Source organism: Ochotona princeps, chromosome 17, assembly GCF_030435755.1.
Source record: "Ochotona princeps isolate mOchPri1 chromosome 17, mOchPri1.hap1, whole genome shotgun sequence".
Classification (NCBI taxonomy): Eukaryota; Metazoa; Chordata; class Mammalia; order Lagomorpha; family Ochotonidae; genus Ochotona; species Ochotona princeps.
Genome location: NC_080848.1, coordinates 18,435,275 through 18,452,588, shown reverse-complemented (window position 1 = coordinate 18,452,588; position 17,314 = coordinate 18,435,275). Strand labels below are relative to the sequence as shown.

At 58.3% G+C, this 17,314-nt stretch overlaps 1 protein-coding gene across 1 annotated transcript; it reads right to left on the bottom strand.

Moving 5' to 3' along the window:
• Positions 1-5,760: 5,760 nt before the first annotated feature.
• On the bottom strand, positions 5,761-16,247 carry STAC2 (SH3 and cysteine rich domain 2). The gene is made up of 11 exons (XM_058676023.1): positions 15,785-16,247; positions 9,504-9,810; positions 9,097-9,194; positions 8,868-8,958; positions 8,087-8,202; positions 7,907-7,979; positions 7,745-7,806; positions 7,513-7,610; positions 7,180-7,231; positions 6,721-6,858; positions 5,761-6,341 (listed from the first exon to the last, which is right to left on the bottom strand). Exons 1-11 carry the CDS (start codon positions 15,872-15,874, stop codon positions 6,237-6,239), a joined length of 1,230 nt encoding a protein of 409 aa, XP_058532006.1. The 5' UTR covers positions 15,875-16,247; the 3' UTR covers positions 5,761-6,236.
• Positions 16,248-17,314: the final 1,067 nt, after the last annotated feature.

The window sequence follows — 17,314 nt, the reverse complement described above, 5'->3', positions numbered from 1 at the left end:
GCATGTTAGCTGTGAGCCTGAACAGCAAGGACTGAACCTACTCTCAAGTGGTCCACAGGCAGCAGCATACCACAACACAGCTTTCCCCAATTTTAAGATTTATTTTGGGGGCCATGCAGTAGCTCAGTAGTGCTCAACAAGCCTTCACCTGCAAGTGCCCTGTGGGCCCCAGTATCTGTCCTGGCTGCTCCACTTTTTTCTATCAGCTTCAGCCTCCCTGCCATCTTAGGAATAAGACCTCTGGGTAAAGTGTCTCTCCAGTCTGATACCATGTCCCAGGCAGCTGGGCATCATCGAGACTTCCTTATACCCATTTCCAGCTCAGCCGGCTGTTACCAGCAGAGGGCACATCCTACTTAGGCTCAGACCCAGCTACCTCTGCCAGATGGGACAGTAGTGTTCAGCCAGGTAGCAGGAAAAGCATGGAGATTTTTAAGGGATTAGAAAGTTACAAAGAGTAGGAGAGACAAGAGAAAGATCTTCAATATTCACTCCCCAAGTGACTGCAACAGCCAGAACTGCCAAGGAGCCAGGAACTTCCAGGTCTCCCACACAGGTGCAGGGTCCCAAGGCTTTGGGCTATACTCCACTGCTTTCCCAGGCCACAAACAGGGAGCTGGATGGGAACCAGGAAGTGGGCTGCTGGGATTAGAATTGGTGCCCAAATGGGATCCTGGTTTTTTCAAGGCAGGGACTTCAGCTGCTATAGAACCACGCCAGGATCACTTTTTTTTTTTTTAGAATTTACTTTTATTGGAAAGTCAGATATACAGACAGGAGGAAAGAGAGGAAGATCTGTTCAATGATTCACTTTAGTGGCCACAATGACTGAAACTGTGCCAATCCAAACCCAGGAACCCAGAACCTCTTCTGGATCTCATGTAGGTGCAGGGTCCCAAGGCTTTGGACCATCCTTGACTGCTTCCCCAGGTCACAAGCAGGGAGCTGGATGGGAACCAGGGACACAAACCAGCACCTATATGCATATGGTCAGGACAAAGCAAGGACCTTGGCCACTAGGCTACTGCTCCTAGGTTTGTCTCCTAAATCGCCATTTCAAATACAACTCTTTTAAAAAGGTTTTTTTTTTTTTTTTCTTAAAGATTTATTTATTTTTATTGGAAAGGCGGATATACAAACAGGAGAGACAGAGGAAGATCTTCCGTCCACTGGTTCATTCCCCAAGCGGCCGCAACGGCTGGAGCTGAGCCAATCCGAAGCCAGGAGCCTCTTCCGGGTCTCCCACATGGGTGCAGGGTCCCAAGGCTTTGGTTCGTCCTAGACTGTTTTCCCAGGCCACAAGCAAGGAGCTGGATGGATGGGAAGTGGGGCTGCTGGGATTAGAACCCGTGCCCATATAGGATTCCGGTGCGTGCAAGGCGAGGACCTTAACCACTGCCATCACGCCGGGCCCTGTTTTGTGGGTTTTTTTTTTTTTTGAAAGTGATTGAGAGGGCCCAGCACGGTGACCTAGTGGCAGTAGGTAAACCAGTCCTCATCCAGTTCTGGACAGGGTGGGAGGTAGGTGGCAGAAGACAGGGAAGCCCACACTCAGACCCCATACCCATGCACACCAGAGTCTGGGTGAGTGGGGCTCCTGGAGTGAGCGGCCTCGGTGAGCTTTCACCTTAGGGAACTGAGGCCGGAAAAGAAAAGGACTACCAGGCTGGCCGCTTTGTGCATGGGAGGAGTCCTTGCCTAGCCTGGGCAAGGGAGGCAGTGTCCTGGAGACCACCCTACTTCAATTCTGGTGAAGCAGAGGAACAGGGATGGAAGGAAATGCTGCCAGGCCACAGCACAATGGAGCTGGTTCCCACCCTGGACCAGGAGGTGGCGCTTTTCTCACAAGTGGCTGCAGATGGAGACAGGCTTCCCTGAACCTTTGTTGCCAGGCAGTCTTAGGGAACACAGTCGTGGCTTGGTTGGCTGGTTGTTGGTTAGTTTTTATTTGGGGGAGTATGTAAGGGAAGGGATGGATTATAGGGTGAGAGCTACCTCTGGGGAAGCTGTGAGTGGTTCTTTCCTGAACCTCACCACAGACCTAGAGGCTACCTCTCCATTTTGGGCCTTCCACCCTTCCCAGGTAGCCCCTGGATTTCCCCCAGGTCCTGGAGCCTTGTGCAACACTGAAAGATGGCATCCTGTCTCCCAAGAGCCTACACTGTGCCCCAGCATGCAGTTCTCCACCCTCTGTCAGGAGCTCCCTGAGCAAGCCCTGCTCGGGTGTTTGAGAGTGGGGAACCTGAGGTCCCCAGGGGCCAGTGATTTCTCAGTGTCATCCTCGTCTGAACACTCCCCATCCCCACACTCTAACTGTGGTCTCAGGGGATGGGGAGATGGTTCCGAGGGGCCACTCTGTGTCCAGCAGCCAGTAGAGTGGCCAGTTTCCAGCAGGTGTTGTCTTGGGCTCCTGGACAGCACGGTGAGTGAGGGCTGGGGCTGGGAGCACAAGTGCCCACCATGTGCTCCACAGCAGGTCTTGCTAGCCTGTCCTGGGTAGTCAGGGATGAGGAGGAAGGGGCCTTGGGGGTGGCACTAGCCAGGGAGTGGGGTTGAACAGAGGGCACTCACTGCCTGTGACCCTTTGGCCTTGCTTCTCCTAGGCCCTCCCCTCTTCTTCCAGGACCCCAGGCAACTAAACTCTGTCCCACAAGGCACCGACCAGTAGAGCTCAGGCCAAGGTGGGGGAAGGAGAAAGGGCAAATGTAGGGCAGAGACGACAGAGCCAAATGGTGGGGCGCACGGCCAGTGGCAGCTTCCAGCACAGCCTCTGCCCTAGCTGGTGGTGTCGCTGGAACAGACCTAGAGTGGGCATCCAAGAGGGCAGAGGCCAAAGTAGAAATGCCAGCTGCTGCCAGCCTCTAGGCTGCGAGCGTGCTGTTAGCAGCTGAGCCACCAAAGGGAAAAAAAAAAAAAGCTGTGTGTGCAACAGTGCGGCAAAGGGGCCGGGGGAGGAGGTCCAGGCCAGCTGCCGGCTGGTGGCAGACGCAAGTGGGTGTGCAGGAGGCTTGGCTGCAAGGCTCAGTGTCTAATAAGGTGGAGACAGGATGCCTGCATCCCTGCTGCCTCATCTCAGTCTCTAGGTGTTGGCTAAGGCATGGTGGGATCCAGGGCAAGGGAGGGGAAGAGCTGAAAGGAGATGAAACTGGTGTGGTCTCAGCTTCCCCATATGAAAAAGAGCAAGGTTATGGGGCAGGATGGCACAGTGGGCGAAACTGTGCTTGGGACATCAGCAGTTTGTCTCCTATCTGAGTGCCTGGGCTCAAGTTCTACCTCATCCTCACCTTGTGTTCATGTGCATCCTTGGAGGCAGCAGAGGGCTCTGCCACCCACGTGGGAGACCTACCTGGGCTCCCAGGTTCCTGACTTTAGCTTGCCTCAGCCCCAGCTGTTGCTAGCATTTGGGAAATGAACCTTTTTGCCTTTCAAATAAATACAATTAAACTTTGTAAGGTACTTGTGGGGACACTTCTAAAAAAAAGTTCATGGAAAAGTGGAATTGCAAAAGATACCTAAGGGGCTGACACTGTGGCAGTCACCACCTGCATTGTCAGCATTCCATATGGGCACTGGTTCGAGTCCCACATGTTCAACTTCTGATCCAGCTTCATGCTTATGGAGGATGGCCCAAGTGCTTGAGTCACTGCTACCCATGCAGGAGATCCAGGTGAAGCTCCTGGCTCCTGGCTTCAGCCTGGTCCAGCCCTGGCTGTGGCAGCCACCTGGGGGGTGAACCAGTGGTTGGAAGATCTTTAATTCTGACTTTCTAAATAAATAAATAGATAAATAAAAATTTTAAAAATAAAATGATAATTTAAAAATGGAGGCGGCAGGATAATCGGGATGACTTTGGAAAAGCCTCCTAACACTGTCTCAGTGTCTGTAACAGAGATTCCCCCCACCCACTGAGGATTAATCAAGGCTTGGCCGGATGGCTGGGCAGGGTGCAGCAGGCATACCTGGTCTTTCCTTATAAACTTGTGCTTCAGGGGTGACCCCTTCTTCAACTACTGAGTACCCCAAGAGGGAGGACTCCCTTCCTCCATCTGCTCCTCCCACGGTTCTCCTTGGTGACCCAACCCCAAGATCTGGCCCTATCTGGCCGCCCTTGCTTAGCGGTGGGGGCGAGGGTCCATGTCAGGAGGAGTGGGGCTAGTGGACACCTGCTTCCCCGCATCGCCCTGGCACCCCCGCAGCCTGCGCTCAGGGCTCCGCCCGCTCCCCGCAGCCTATAAATAGCCAGGGACGTGTTCGTTGACGATGACGCGGCTGGGTGGCTGGGAAGGCAGCAGCTCTGCTGGAGAGGGTGGGCGGCCTCTCGTGCCCAGCTCCTGGCGACGGATGACGCTGAGTCATCACAGGAGGGCTCCACCGTCCGCTACTGTCCCCGCTGCCAACGTGTCCGTCTCAGCGACCCGAGCTACGTTGACCCTGGCTGGGTACTGAGCCCTCTGGGATCTCAGGCACAGCGGGTCACAGAGGGCACCTCAGACCTGGCCTGATGATGCCGAAACACGGGACAGGGTGTCCACCCTCTGGTGGACACAGGTGCACTGCTGTCCTGACTGCGGCCGCGCTTCTCCCCTCCTCACTCCCCTGCAGCAGGTGTTCCCATCTCGGTTGTCCGCGAATGCGCGGCGGTCTCAGGTGGCCTGGGTGGGGGAAGTCGCGGTCCGCCCATGCCCTGTCACGTGAGCACCTGCGCCAGCCCTCCCCAGTCGGAGACCAGCATTCTCCTCCCCCCCAGCTCAATGTCACGCACCGTGCCCACCCCCCCAACCCCATTCCCCTGCAGTCCCTGCCTTGTCCACCCCAATCAAACACACAGAGCAGACAGGCTGGGACAAGAAACGTTTCATTAGGGGTCTGGGAGCCAGGCAATGCCCCAGGAGACCCGTCATGCAGCGTCATGTACAGTGGGCATCGGGCCCGCCCCTGGGATAGTGCTGGGGAGGGCCTATGGCAGCAAACAGGGCAGTGTGGCTTGAGTCCCCTCTGCAGGGGAGCAGTGGGGGAGGGGCTGTTGGGAAGGAAGATCTGTGCCCCAATCCCCTCGCCCCTCTCCCACCACATGGGAGCATGTGATTGTGCCCAGGATGGGGGTGGCATTGGCTGGCACGACCAAGGGCACAGGAAGAGGCTCTGAGCTTGGGGTGAGGGGCTTTGGCACCAGAAAAGAGCAGCCTGTGAGGGTAGGGTCCTCACTCTGGGTGAGCACCCTACCCCAGAGGGGCCCCACTTTCTTGGTGACCAATCAGAGCATCCCACCTTGCTTGTCTGTCTCCCGCCCTCTCTTCCCTGAGGGCTCTGTGTCCCCGCCAGGGCGGTGCTGGGGCAGGTGATACAACCAGAACAAGGATTCCGGGAACAGCAGCCCTGCCCGTGCAGAGTCCGGAGGGGGTGAGACAGGGGACCCTGAGCCTGCCAATCCTGACTGCAGGAGGCTCTGGGAGTGCCAGGGGCCAGAGGGCTGGCACTGCCTCCTTCTCAGGTGGGCTTCTGTGTTTGGACTGCTCGTGGGTGTCTTTTGCCAGCGCACAGGGAAAGTGACTTGAGAGGGCAGTCTCAGATTTGCCACACCCCTCCCCAGTCCTCAGCCCTCTCCTCGATCAGCCCAAGGTTCAAGAAATGGGAGAGATTCCTGCAGAACTTTCCTGAGAATTGATGGAGCCACGGGAGGTGGACGGGAGGTGGGGTACAGGCAGGGTGGGGCATGATGTGGACTCAGGACATTCCCCTGGCCCTGGATCCTATCCCCAAACATTAGGGGAGAGGAGAGCAGAGGGACACAGGCAGCCCCTCCTCCCAGGCCCGCACTGGCAAAGGGGCAGAAGTGTATGCAGAGGCTCTGTGGTCAGAGGGGAGGTGTTGGGCATGCAGAGGTGGTGTGGGCAGTGTGGGGGCTTTCTGGAAAGGGCAATAGGAAGTCTTCCAGAAACCCTCTCCAGGGCTGGAGTCCAATGTGACACAGGATTGGGCCACGTGAGTACCAGGGCCCCTCCTTCCTGCAGCTGTCTCATTCTTCCCCACTTTCTCTCCCACCTCAAATCCCTCTTAGGGTAGACACCCCACCTGAGACAACCCCTTCCTCAAATGCGGACAGCCCCTAAGCCATGGTGTGTGGCACCTGCGAGGGGACAGAGGAGGGTGAGTGCAGGGGAGGAGGCCTCCCCCCTACCCAGCCAGGGCCAGGTCTAGATGGGAGGGGGGACGAGCACAGGTTCTCTCAGTTCATCTCAGATCTCGGTCAAGGCGTCGGCTGGCACCAGGCCCCGCTTCTTGCCACTGCTGACGCGGATGAAGCCGTCAGCATCCTTGCTCCTGCCCACACCCACACAGATCTAAGGGGAAGGGACACAGAGCTCAAGATTGACCCAGCTTGCAGCCCCCAGGAGACTGGCCCCAGATGATGGGAGGGGAAGGGGCGACAGGGTCAGATGTAGCCAGAGCCTCTAGCTGGTGGAACAGGTGCAGATCTCGCAAGGATGGGGGACAGCAACAGTGGCCAGCAGGCAGCACTCAGGCCTGACCTTGCTCCCATACCTCCCCCACCCCCTTCCCCATTTCACGCCTGAGCTCTCTAGGCAGAGAAGCACTCCAATCGCAACCAGCTGGCTGGCCCCGGGCTCTGCCTGCCCAGCCTTCCCGTCACTCTACCCTGCTGCCAGGCTGCCAGCCTCAGCCCCCGCCTCTGCCCACCTCCAGAGCCCAGGCGCTCACCTGGTTCTCCTTGAGGCTCATGTAACCCTGCTCCTTGCTCCCTGAGAAGGGCTGGCAGCAGCGCCAAACGTTCTCACCCGGCCGCACCCGCTGCACAAAATTGGCTGGGAAGAAGCCAACCCGGTCGCCGACCTTGCCCTAAGGGTGACATCTTGGCCCTGAGTGCTACTGGCTGCTTCCCAGACCCTCTCTCTCCAGACCCAGTTCCCACTCAGAGTCAAGACCACCCGTCTCCAGCCCCTCTGGATCAGTGGCTTTGGGACCAGGATGGGGCATGAAGTGGGTAGAGGGGTGAAATGGAGACAAAGAGGGACGGAGCCCAGAGCTAGGACCAAGGATGAGTCCTGGGCTCTGCCAGGGCCCGCTGTGGGGGTTGGGAGGTCTTTGCAGTCTGGCAGGGTGGGGGCAGCTATCGTATCTGCCAGGGTCCCTCCATTCCCCACCCCAACCCCAACTCACCTTCCACCAGTCCTCATTGGAGTCATCCACCAGCATGATCCGGTCTCCGGGCCTGGGGAGGAAAGCTGGACTGGCACATGGGATAGAGGAACCTGTGTCCTCAGGGGGCCCTACAAGCCCGTGTCACCTGGACACCCTGTATGTGCCCTCCCCCAAGTCTTAAAGACACTGTGAGAGGCGGTGCTCCCCAGGAGAGCCACAATGTGGGTTGGAAGGAGATTAGGCATTAGCATGGAACCTCCACCCACCCTTGGCAGCCCCTGCCTGGGCTCTGCACCTCAAGAGCCCCCCGCCGAGCATACAGGCCCCCCGTCAGGGGTGCAGAGGACTCACTGCAGGGCCAGGTCGTTGCTTTCCTGGGGCAGAAACTTGTAGAGTGCGACGTAGGAGTACATGGGCCCCACATCCTTCCGCATGGAGGGTCTAGGGGCCTGGTGGACGAGCTCCGGGTCAGTGACATGTGAACCACACCTTCACCTGCCCTGAGCATGTCAATGCCCACCCTGGCAAGGGAAGCCCGCTCTGTTCCAGTCCATGTGAACAGCGCTGATCCCTGCTTCCTCACCTGCTGTCCGGGACTCCTCTCCTCCACTCCTGATCCTTCGCTCTCGGCTGGGGCTGTGAAGACTGTAGAGGCCAAGGCGGGGCAGGGGTGAAGCATCAGGAGGCAACGTCCTCCACATCCCCTCCTCCTTTCCCACCCCCCCAGCTCCCCCACACTGCTCACTGCTGTCGCCAGGTCCCTCCTCTGAGCTGCGGATGCTGCCTTCTCCGTCCTCAGCCAGCTCATCCCGCTCACTCTAGGAACAGAAGTGGGATGGCTAGATCCTGCCCTCAGGCTGGCCATTCCTGTCCAGCAAGGCTCCTCTTTGGGGCACAGCCCCCACCCCAACCCTGTCCCCCATACCAGACTCCTTGTGGGGGACTCAGAGGTGCTGCTGAAACTGGAGCGATTCATCAGGGCCAGGGAGGTGCCGTAGCGCAGAGTCTCATAGATGGGGTCCACCACCTTCCCGCTGGCCCCTGCCAAGTGTGTACTCTCAAGTCCCGCTTAGGCCCTGGAGCTCCCAGGCCCTGAGTGCGCACTTGGAGCCCCCAGGGACTGTGGCAGCCCTGCCTGCCCCCAGCCAGCAGGGAGCTCTGGAACGCCATCTCCCTTAGGCTGAAGTTCAGAGGCCAATCCTAAAGTGGACACCAAGGCCTTATGACTCCCTCCTGCCCTCTAAGCACCAGCCACCTCATCCTTCCTTCAACTCCTACCATTTCCTGCCTCAGGCTTCCCTCTGCCCACACGACTCCCCCTCCAGCTCCTCCACGGCTAACTCCTGGACCCGGGCTGAGGACAGCCTGTATTTAGGACTCTGTTCCCTGTCTTTGTCCTCTAAGGCTCTCATCCCAGTGACAACTGGTGGACGATCCACATGATCCTCATTTCACATCTTACGTGGCTGTGAAATTCAGCTGTGTCTCCATGGCCAGCACAGTGCCTGGCAGAGTGGCTACTCAGTACTGTGCTGGCTGGAGGACAGGAGAGTGTAGAAACAAGTGAATGAACAAATGAATTGTAGGAGCATCCAAGGACAGAAAGGGGTTACGAGGACTGGGTGACGCAGGTGCCCATCTGGGGACTGTGTGGGTTTCCCATCATGCACAGTGGCAGCAGGGTCAATTGGGGTGGGGGTGCTCACCAGTGGGTGGGGACTCTCTGCTTGTGGCACAGACTGGAAGCGGCTGGTGCACCAGGAGGGGGGAGCTGAAGTTGCGGCGGAAGGAAGTAGACTGTGGCAAGAAGGGGCACCGGAAGGTCACGGCTCATCCAGAACTTGGACATTCCCAAACCTACGGGAGCAGCCCATGGGAGGAAGCAGGGGCGCCCTACACCCAAAGCCAGTGGGTGCCGCCCACTCCCCTTCTCACCGTCTTGCCTGGGCATGGCTGGCGGGAGATCTCCTCAGAGCACCACAGGTGCACACTGACTTTGCAAGTTTTGCATCGCAAACCCTGCTTGGAGTTTCCTGGCGAGAATCGGAGTTCAGCGAAGGGTTGGCAAGAGCGGATATCTGCATCTGCCCACAGGCAGGTATGGCATGGCAAGGGCAAGGGCAGGGCTGGGCCTTCTCCTGCTAGCATTTGGGGTCCAGAACCTATACCTCCTGCAACCGATGTTCTGTGTATGGGGGGAAGGTGGTGGGGGGTAGGGGAAGAGGATGAAAAGGCACGGGGCCACAAGGGGGCGCACACACCCAGCCCCAGGAGAGGGAGAGGAACAGGAAGTCCTGAATCCCCTCCCGGGTGGCATTGACCCCACCACCACGGGCACCTACCCACGATGAGCTGACGACATAGTTCGCACGGGCTGGCTCTTTTAAAGCTGTGTTCCTGGAAGCTGTGCAGCCTCACTGCCTTGAGAGATGCCAGAGGCCGCAGCCCCGGGCACGGGGAGGGGGCCGGCCTAGACAGGCCCAGGTCTGTGGATGTGGAGGGTGGGGACGGAGGGGGCAAAGGGGTCGGGGGCGTCAGCAGCACCTCGGTCGGACACTTGAGCTCCGAGCCTGAGCGGAGGAAGAAGTTCTCCACACTCTTGCTCCGGAGGATGGTCTTGAGAGAGAGCGAGCGCTTGAATCGCTGGAGCTGTGAGAAGAGGAGGAGCAAGGGGGCTGCGGTGGGCTGGTCCAAGGCGGGCTTCCCCTCAGGCTGTCTCCCTGACAGCCATGGCTGGGTTGAGGGAGTCAGAGGAAATGCTAATAGCTGGGTTCCCCAGAGCAGATGCCTACAGGAGCCAGAAATAGAAAGGCATTCTGCCTCCAGAGGCAGGTAGTTCAGAGGATTGCGGCTGATTTGGACAGCAACGCAAGTCTCGGAGGCCAGTCCACAAGTCCATCCAATATGGCCAAGATGCCCAACTTTCCAGAAGAAATCTGGACTTTTATGTGAAGTTGGAAAGAAACAAAGTTTGTTAAACTGATTTATTTATTTGAAGGGCAGAGAGAGATTTCCCATCCTCTGGTTCATTCCCCAAGTGGCTGCAATTGTCAGGGTAGAACAGACTGAAGTCAGGAGCTTGATCCAGGTGTGCTGTGCCGGCCACAGAGGTCAAAGCACTTGGGCCATTTGCTGCTGCTGCTGTCCCAGGTGCATTAGCAGGAACTGGATGGGAAATGGAGCAGCCAGGACTGGAACCGGTACCCATACAGAGTGCCAGCATTGCAGGTGGCAGCTTAACCTTCTGTGCCATAAGAGGTTTTTTTTTTTTTTCCATTTTCCCCCTATAATAGTAGCACGCTAGTTTTCCTGCACCTTGCTTTTTGCACTTAACAGTAAATCTTGGAAATCACTCGGCAACAGCACATAAAGCGTTTCATTATTCTTTTTTATGGCTACATGGTGTTTCATTGATGGGTGTACTGTTTACTCAGTAATAGAAATATATATTTAAAACTCCCTGGGGAGGCTGATGTTGTGGCACAGTGGGTAAAGTGGTGGCCTTTAATACTGGCATCCCATACGGGCACTAGCTCATGTCCTTGCTGCTCTACTTCTGATCCAGCCTTCTGCTAACGGACTGAGAAAAACAGCAGAAGATGATTTCAAGTGTTGGGGCTCCTGCTGCCTGGCAGATTTCACAGAGCGAAGGAAAAGCAAAGAGAACATTCTTCCATCCACTGGTTCACTCCCCAAATGCCACAATGACCAGAGCTGAGCTGATCCAAAGCCAAAGAGCCAAGGAGATTTTTCTGGGTCTCCCACGTAAATGCAGGGTCCCAAGTATTTGAGTCATTCTCTACTGCTTTCCCAGGCCAGAAACAGGGAGCTGGGTGGGAAATGAAGCAGCTGAGACATGAACCAGCTCCCATATGGGATGCTGGCACTTGTAGGATTAGCCCCCAAATAGCCAAGTCTTAAGAAACAAAACCTTTTGGGAGCCAGGCAAGACACACTAGCCTTTCAGTTTGCCACTGGGAGCTCCACTTCACATCCAGCTCCTTGCTAATGTATCTGGAAAAAGAAGCAGAAATATTCCCTGAGTGTTTGGGCCCCTGCGCCCAGGCGGGAGACCTGGTTGGAATTCCGGACAGCTTGGCCATGTTGGGGGAGTGAATGCAAGATCTCTCTCTCCTCTGTCTTTTCATCTCTGGCACTCTGTCTTTCAAACAAATCTTTGAAATAAAATGCCTCCTAGTCCAGTTTTTACAATCACATCCACTCCACAGCCCAGACTCAGTTCTAGCTCTGCTGACCCCAGTCTTCTGCTCAGGCCCCTGCCTCATTTTGCCTCTCCAGTCTCCGTCCACACAGCTGCCCAGGAGGTGATCACTGACCTGGTAATGCGTCCCATGGTTCCTGAGGACATGGTCAAAGGCCCTCACCCCAGCTGACAGACTCTTTGCCCACCCTGGCAGAGCATCCCTCCAGCTCTGGCCTTCCACCTGCATGCAGCTCAGATTCTATGTTCCTGAACTTCTTGGTACTTTTATGCTTTGGAGCTTAGGATGTGCAGTCCTCAATACCTGTTTTGCCCTCAGGACACACTTTCTCTCCTGGTGCCCAGGACTCCCAGGCTCTGCTTCCCTTCCATGCCATTTCAGATCCATTCAGCTCGCCCAGGAGACTGTAGGTATCTGGTAGGGGCAGGCACAGTCTCTTCAAACATCCACATAGGGTCCCATTACATAGCAGGTGCTCAGCTAACATAATTTCATTGAATTAATGATGAGCAGAAGCTCACGTGCTGGAGTACAGGGGCCCCCTCACTGAGGTTGCCCACACAAGCACCCTGATTCAGGATGCCCCACGGGAGCTCTGGGCACCTTTCTACCCACATCCTGGTCCCTTTCTCCTCCAGTGGGAGCAATTTATGCCTGCTTACTCCTTCCAGCAGCAATAGAAAGAGAGAGCAGAGACCTGGCTCTGGGCAGAGAGGGAGGCTTGGCCAGGGCTCGCAGCTGGCATCCTGGGCACTCTGTGTGCCATGGCTGCCTGCCTGGCAGCCATGCCAAAAGGGTGGATGCAGCAGCCCCTCTAACCTTAGGGAAGCCAGCAGGCAGCAGGGCAGGGGAGTAAGCAGTCAGGGAGCTGTTTGGGAACACGGCAGGCCCTGCCATGCCAGCTGGGAGCCACAGCCTGGGGGTCTGGCACTGCTGAACTGCTCAGCTCCCTTCCATGCCAGCTTCCTGGATAGCACTGTGAGTTTGTGTGTCTGTGAGAAGCAAGCCCCACGGCTGGTCATTGCCACAGAGGGAGAGGAACAATTCTAATATAGAACAGCCAGGACTTGAACTGGTGCCCTATGGGATGCTGGTGCCACAGGCAGAGGCTTAATTTTCTATGGCAAGCCACCTGTCTTTCTAGAAAAAAATTATTTGTTTATTTGAAAGTCTGAGTTATAAAGAGAGGAGAGGGAGAGCTCTTCTATTCTCTGGTTCACTTCCCCGAATGGCCAAAATGACCAGGGCTGAGCCAGGTCAAAGCCAGGAGTCTGGGCAGGGACCCAAGCACTGGAGCCACCTCCTGCTACCCTTCCAAGACATCAGCAGGGAGCTGGATGGGAAGTGGAGCAACCAGGATGTGAACCAGCGCCCACTTGGGATGCTCTCTTGCCCTGGTCACATGCCTTCTGAGCAGCCCCTCTCACCAGGGGAAGCAACCCTCCCATTCCATCCGAGCCATCATGGCAGATGGCAGGTGTTTCTCCACACAGGACTGAAACCTGCTCCCACCCGTTGCCTCTGCCTCAAGCTTTTTCTACATCCCAAGGCCTCAGTCACGTGCCAGGCTCCCATTTCCCTGGTAATCCCAGGAGGACGAGATGGTCCAGCTCTGAACTCATCAGCCTTTGGGTTCCTGGGTCTGCCCTAGGTTCAGAGCCAAAGCCGCCTGCGCAGGGTGCCAAAGACTTCAGGAATGGAACGTTCCCCAGCTCTGGTCCTGACTGTGCCACCACAATGCCCTGGCTCCTTGTTCCAGGAGGACAGAAAAGGTAGAAGAAATGATACACCATACCTTGGAGCTGACAAACGTCGAGGCAGGACTGGGGCACTGTGCCCTATGGCCTATCTCTGGTCTGACTACCAAACCCCATTGTTGGCTTGGCCAGTCCTGTCATGCCCACTCAAGGGCTCCTGGTTCCTGCAAGGACTCTTTCTTCCTTCCCTACCAGTCATCTTTGTCACTGCCCTGCCCCCCTCCCCACAGGTCCAGTCCTGAACAGGGCCGGAAGAGGCCATGAACCTTGGCAAGCTAGCCTGTAGCCCTGTTGCCTCTTAGGATAAAAAGCTACTAGGGCAGTTGGTAGTCGGTGGTGGCACCAGCTGATTCAGATGGCATAGCTGGTGTGGTTGGGTTCTCCTGGGGTAGCACCAAAGTGGGTGATGGGCAGGTACCACTGGTAGAATGGAGTGGGGATCCAGGGATGGAGGGTCAAGGAGAAGTGTGGGTACAAGCTAAGCCCAGCCTTGGAGAAAGCGGGGCTTCCAAGAAATGCCCAGGGGGTTCAGGCCTGTGCTGTGGTGTAGCAAGTAAAGTCGCTGTGACACCAGCATTCTATGTAGGAGCGGGTTTAAGTCTTGGCAGCTCCACTTCTGATTTAGCTTCCTGCTAATATCTCTGGGAAAGCAGAGGAGGATGGTTCAAGTGTTTGGGCCCCTGGACCTGTGTGGGAGACCTGAAGAAACTCCTGGCTTCAGAGGAAGTTAGTGAGTTGTCCTGGAGACACCAAGCACTGCTGAGGAGCCCTGGATTGTCAGCCTCGCTGCCCACAGGCATGTCAGGTCTCTCTCTCTTCTGCAGCGCCCCCAGCTCCCTGGGCTGGCCAGGCTGAGGTGGGGGGCGGAGGAGGCTGTCCCTGAGCCCTGGGTTCTCTCTCCTGCCACTCTACCCTGAGCCCTTCACCCAGGCAGGGCACAGGGGCCGGGCCAGGTGTGTAGGCTGTCTCCTCCACAGCTCCTCGTCTAGCCATGGTTCCCTCAGTGACATTGGCAGGTCCTTGGTCTGGGAGGAGGGAGGAGGAAGGAGGAGCTGGCTGGCCAGGCGGTGGCCTCCCCAGCCCACCAGCTCAGCTTGCAGCATGCTTCACTGCTGAGCCAGCTCCAGTTTGTCTGCCCAGCGCTGCTGACCAGGGACCTGGTGCCCATGTGCCTCACAGGGGGAGGCCCCGGGCTCCTAGGGAGGAAGCAAGGGAGGGGGCGCAGGAGGTTGGGCACTGGGTCAGGGTGGGACCCTCTGCTTCAGCTGTCACATGCTCCGAGCAACCTTTTCCTCTCCTTCCCATCCCACAAAAGCCTGGAGACAGCTAACTCTAGTCTGAGCCGCCAGAATCTCATTTACAGGAGGGGGCAGGAGAAGGTCAAGGGTGTATCTGGAGACCCACGGGGCTTCCAGGCATGCCTCAGCCAGACTCCACTCATGCCTTACCCAGCTACCCTCTTAATGACCTTGACCTTGAATGAATCTCATAGCCTGAGGGGTGGTCAAGATGGGGGAATAAGGAGGAGAAGGCCAGAGGGAAGTGCCACACAAGAGCCAGGGGTTCCTGGAAATCTCAAGGCCCCATTACCCGGTCCTAACACCTCCACCCCAGACCCGTGTAGCAGCGTCAGGACCCCAACAACACGCCCTGGTGCAGGGGAGCAGGGAGCGGCCTTCGGCCTGAAGACAGGGGAGGGGACACGGAGCGCTCCTTTTCCCCACCCGCAGACCCGCTCAGCTCGTTCCAGGCACAACTTCTTGCGGGTCAGGCTCCAGTACCTAGAACTTGGGCAGGGAACAGACAGATTGGGCCGTGGTTGAACGTGAGCAGCGGTGGAGGCTGGAGATGGGCTCCGCCTGCTTTCATCAGGGAGTAATTTATTCCCTGTGACGCTGGAGTAACAATCATACATAATTAGGGTTAATTATGACATTCATTAATTACGACGACTTCTTCCTTGGCTCTCCCCCAGCCCACCCCAGTTTTCTCCCCATCTCTCCCCCATCTCGTCCCGCTCCGGGTTGGGGGTGGGGTTGCCTGTCGCCTGTCCAACCTGCAGCGGCACCCGGGTCCCCACCCGCGCCCGGAGGCCGGTGCTGCCGCAGCCCCCAGCGCCAACTCGCAAGCTGTGCACCCCCCGGCCGCCGCCGCACGTCCCCGGGCCCGACCGCATTGGGAGGCGTGTAGGGAATGCAGAATTGCGGCGGGTCCGAGAGGGACACGCAGACACTGAGCGAGAGGCGAAGCGAGAGCGCACAGTGATGCCCAGACCCAGACAGACGCACGGTGGAGACGCCTGCGGGGAGCGGGGCGCATCCGCACGCACACAGGGGTGGACACTGGCCCGTATCACCCGCGCTGCGCTGCTTCCCTCTAACAAAGCCGACTTACAACCCTCTCCACGGGTGGTAGCCGCGCGTCCGCCCCGCGCGCTGGCAGGAGCATCTGCCCTAGGGGCTCAGTGGTGCATACCCTTTGCTACCGCAAGGCGTGCAGCGCCGGGCCGTGGGGGTCTCAAGGGACCCGCTCCCGCGACCCCAGACGCTCGAGGCCGCTGTGGCCCCAAGAGCAGGACAGGCGCTCGGGCCGGAGACCCCCCCCTCCAAGCGCCCAGAGCCAGGCTTCAGACCCCTGACTTACCTTGGTTTCTTGGAGGGCAGGGACTGTCCCTGGGGGGGTGTTGGTGGCCGCGTCATCCGGCTCGTTCTCCTTCTCGCTCATTTCGGTCATGGTGGGGGGCGAGGCCGAGGGAGGGCGCCGACGCCCGACGGCAGACCCGCCAGGGCCCGGGCCGGCCAGCGGGCGACGGGCGTCCCCCCTGGGCTGGGGAGCCTTTCTCCAGACACTGCCCCCAAGGAGTCCCGGGAGAAACCCTCCGGGGCCAAGCAGCCCCCCGCAGCCGGGCAGAGGAAGAGAAAGTTGCGGGGTTGGCACTGAGCCACGGGAGCCGGACGAGCCCGGGCGTGGGTTCCGAGGGTCTGCAGAGGATGCAGCTGGCCGCGCGGGGAGGAGGGACGTGGGGACGCGGGGATGAGCCGAGGGAGGGAGCCCCGGAGCTGCCCGTGGCCGGCCGCCTCCGCGGTCCTCTGCGCCCGCCCCCCATGCCCTCCCCCGCCCCGCGCCGGCCCCAGCCCCGCACCCGGCGGCCCCTCCGCCCAGTCCTCGCCTCCTAACTTTGATTTAGGAGGTCGACTGGTCCCTCCCCCCCGGCCTCCGCCGCTCCCCCGCGCCTCTCGGTTACCGGAGGCCCGTGGCTATTGGCTGCTGCGGGGGCCGGGAGGGCGAGCGGGGCGGAGTTTCGGGGGGCTCGCCAAGATGGTGCGGGGCTTGGAGCCGGACAAAGCGGAGGGGCTGGTTTCACTGCGAACACCCCGGCTTAGGGGGGAGGTGGGAGGGGTGGAGGGCGGGGGCGTAACGAGACCGAGGCAACAGGGCTCTAAAGATCACATTTAAGCCTGGATGAGGTTTGTAAGGAATACAGATGGTCTGTGGCTGAAGCTGCAGCAGCAAAGCCAGAGCGTGAGCTCTAAGTTAGGACTTCCCGGGAGGGAAGGTTGGAAGATGGGCGGGGGTGGGGTGGGGTGGTGGTGGTGTTGATGAAGGAAACATTGATTAGATTCCTTTCCGCAGTGATGGAGGTTTTCTTCCAAACGTCAGGGGCACCTGGGTTGCCAGAAGCAGGATGAAGATGACTTCAGGTGTGGGGGCCAGGCCAGGCAAGGAAGCAGGATGGGGGTGCCTCTTCCCACAGTGTCCTTGCCAGAGCTTCGGCACACCAGAGGCATGGCTGTGCACGCCCCGAGGGACCAAACCTCCTTCAGACACTGGGGCAGGAGAGTGGAGTGCTCATTCACTCCCCACCTGGTGTGGGGGTATCCCTTCCTCCACATCCCCCTCACTCCAGTCCTGCCCTACAGGGCTCTGCCCTCTTATAGAAACCCTGCTCCTGGTCTGGGCCAGTCTGTGGGGAGGGGCTAGGTTTCTGGGGTAGGTGGAGAGAGGTTTCTGGGCTTAAAACCCCCTCTGGCTCCCTTGGGGGTGGGAAGATGTAGTGGGGATGTGTGGAGGCAGTGGAGGAGTGATGACGGGGTCTGGCTTTACCTTAGCCCTGGAGGGCAGGGGCTGGATGCTGGATGCCTCCTGCCTCTCCAGCCTGGCCTGAGCCCATCC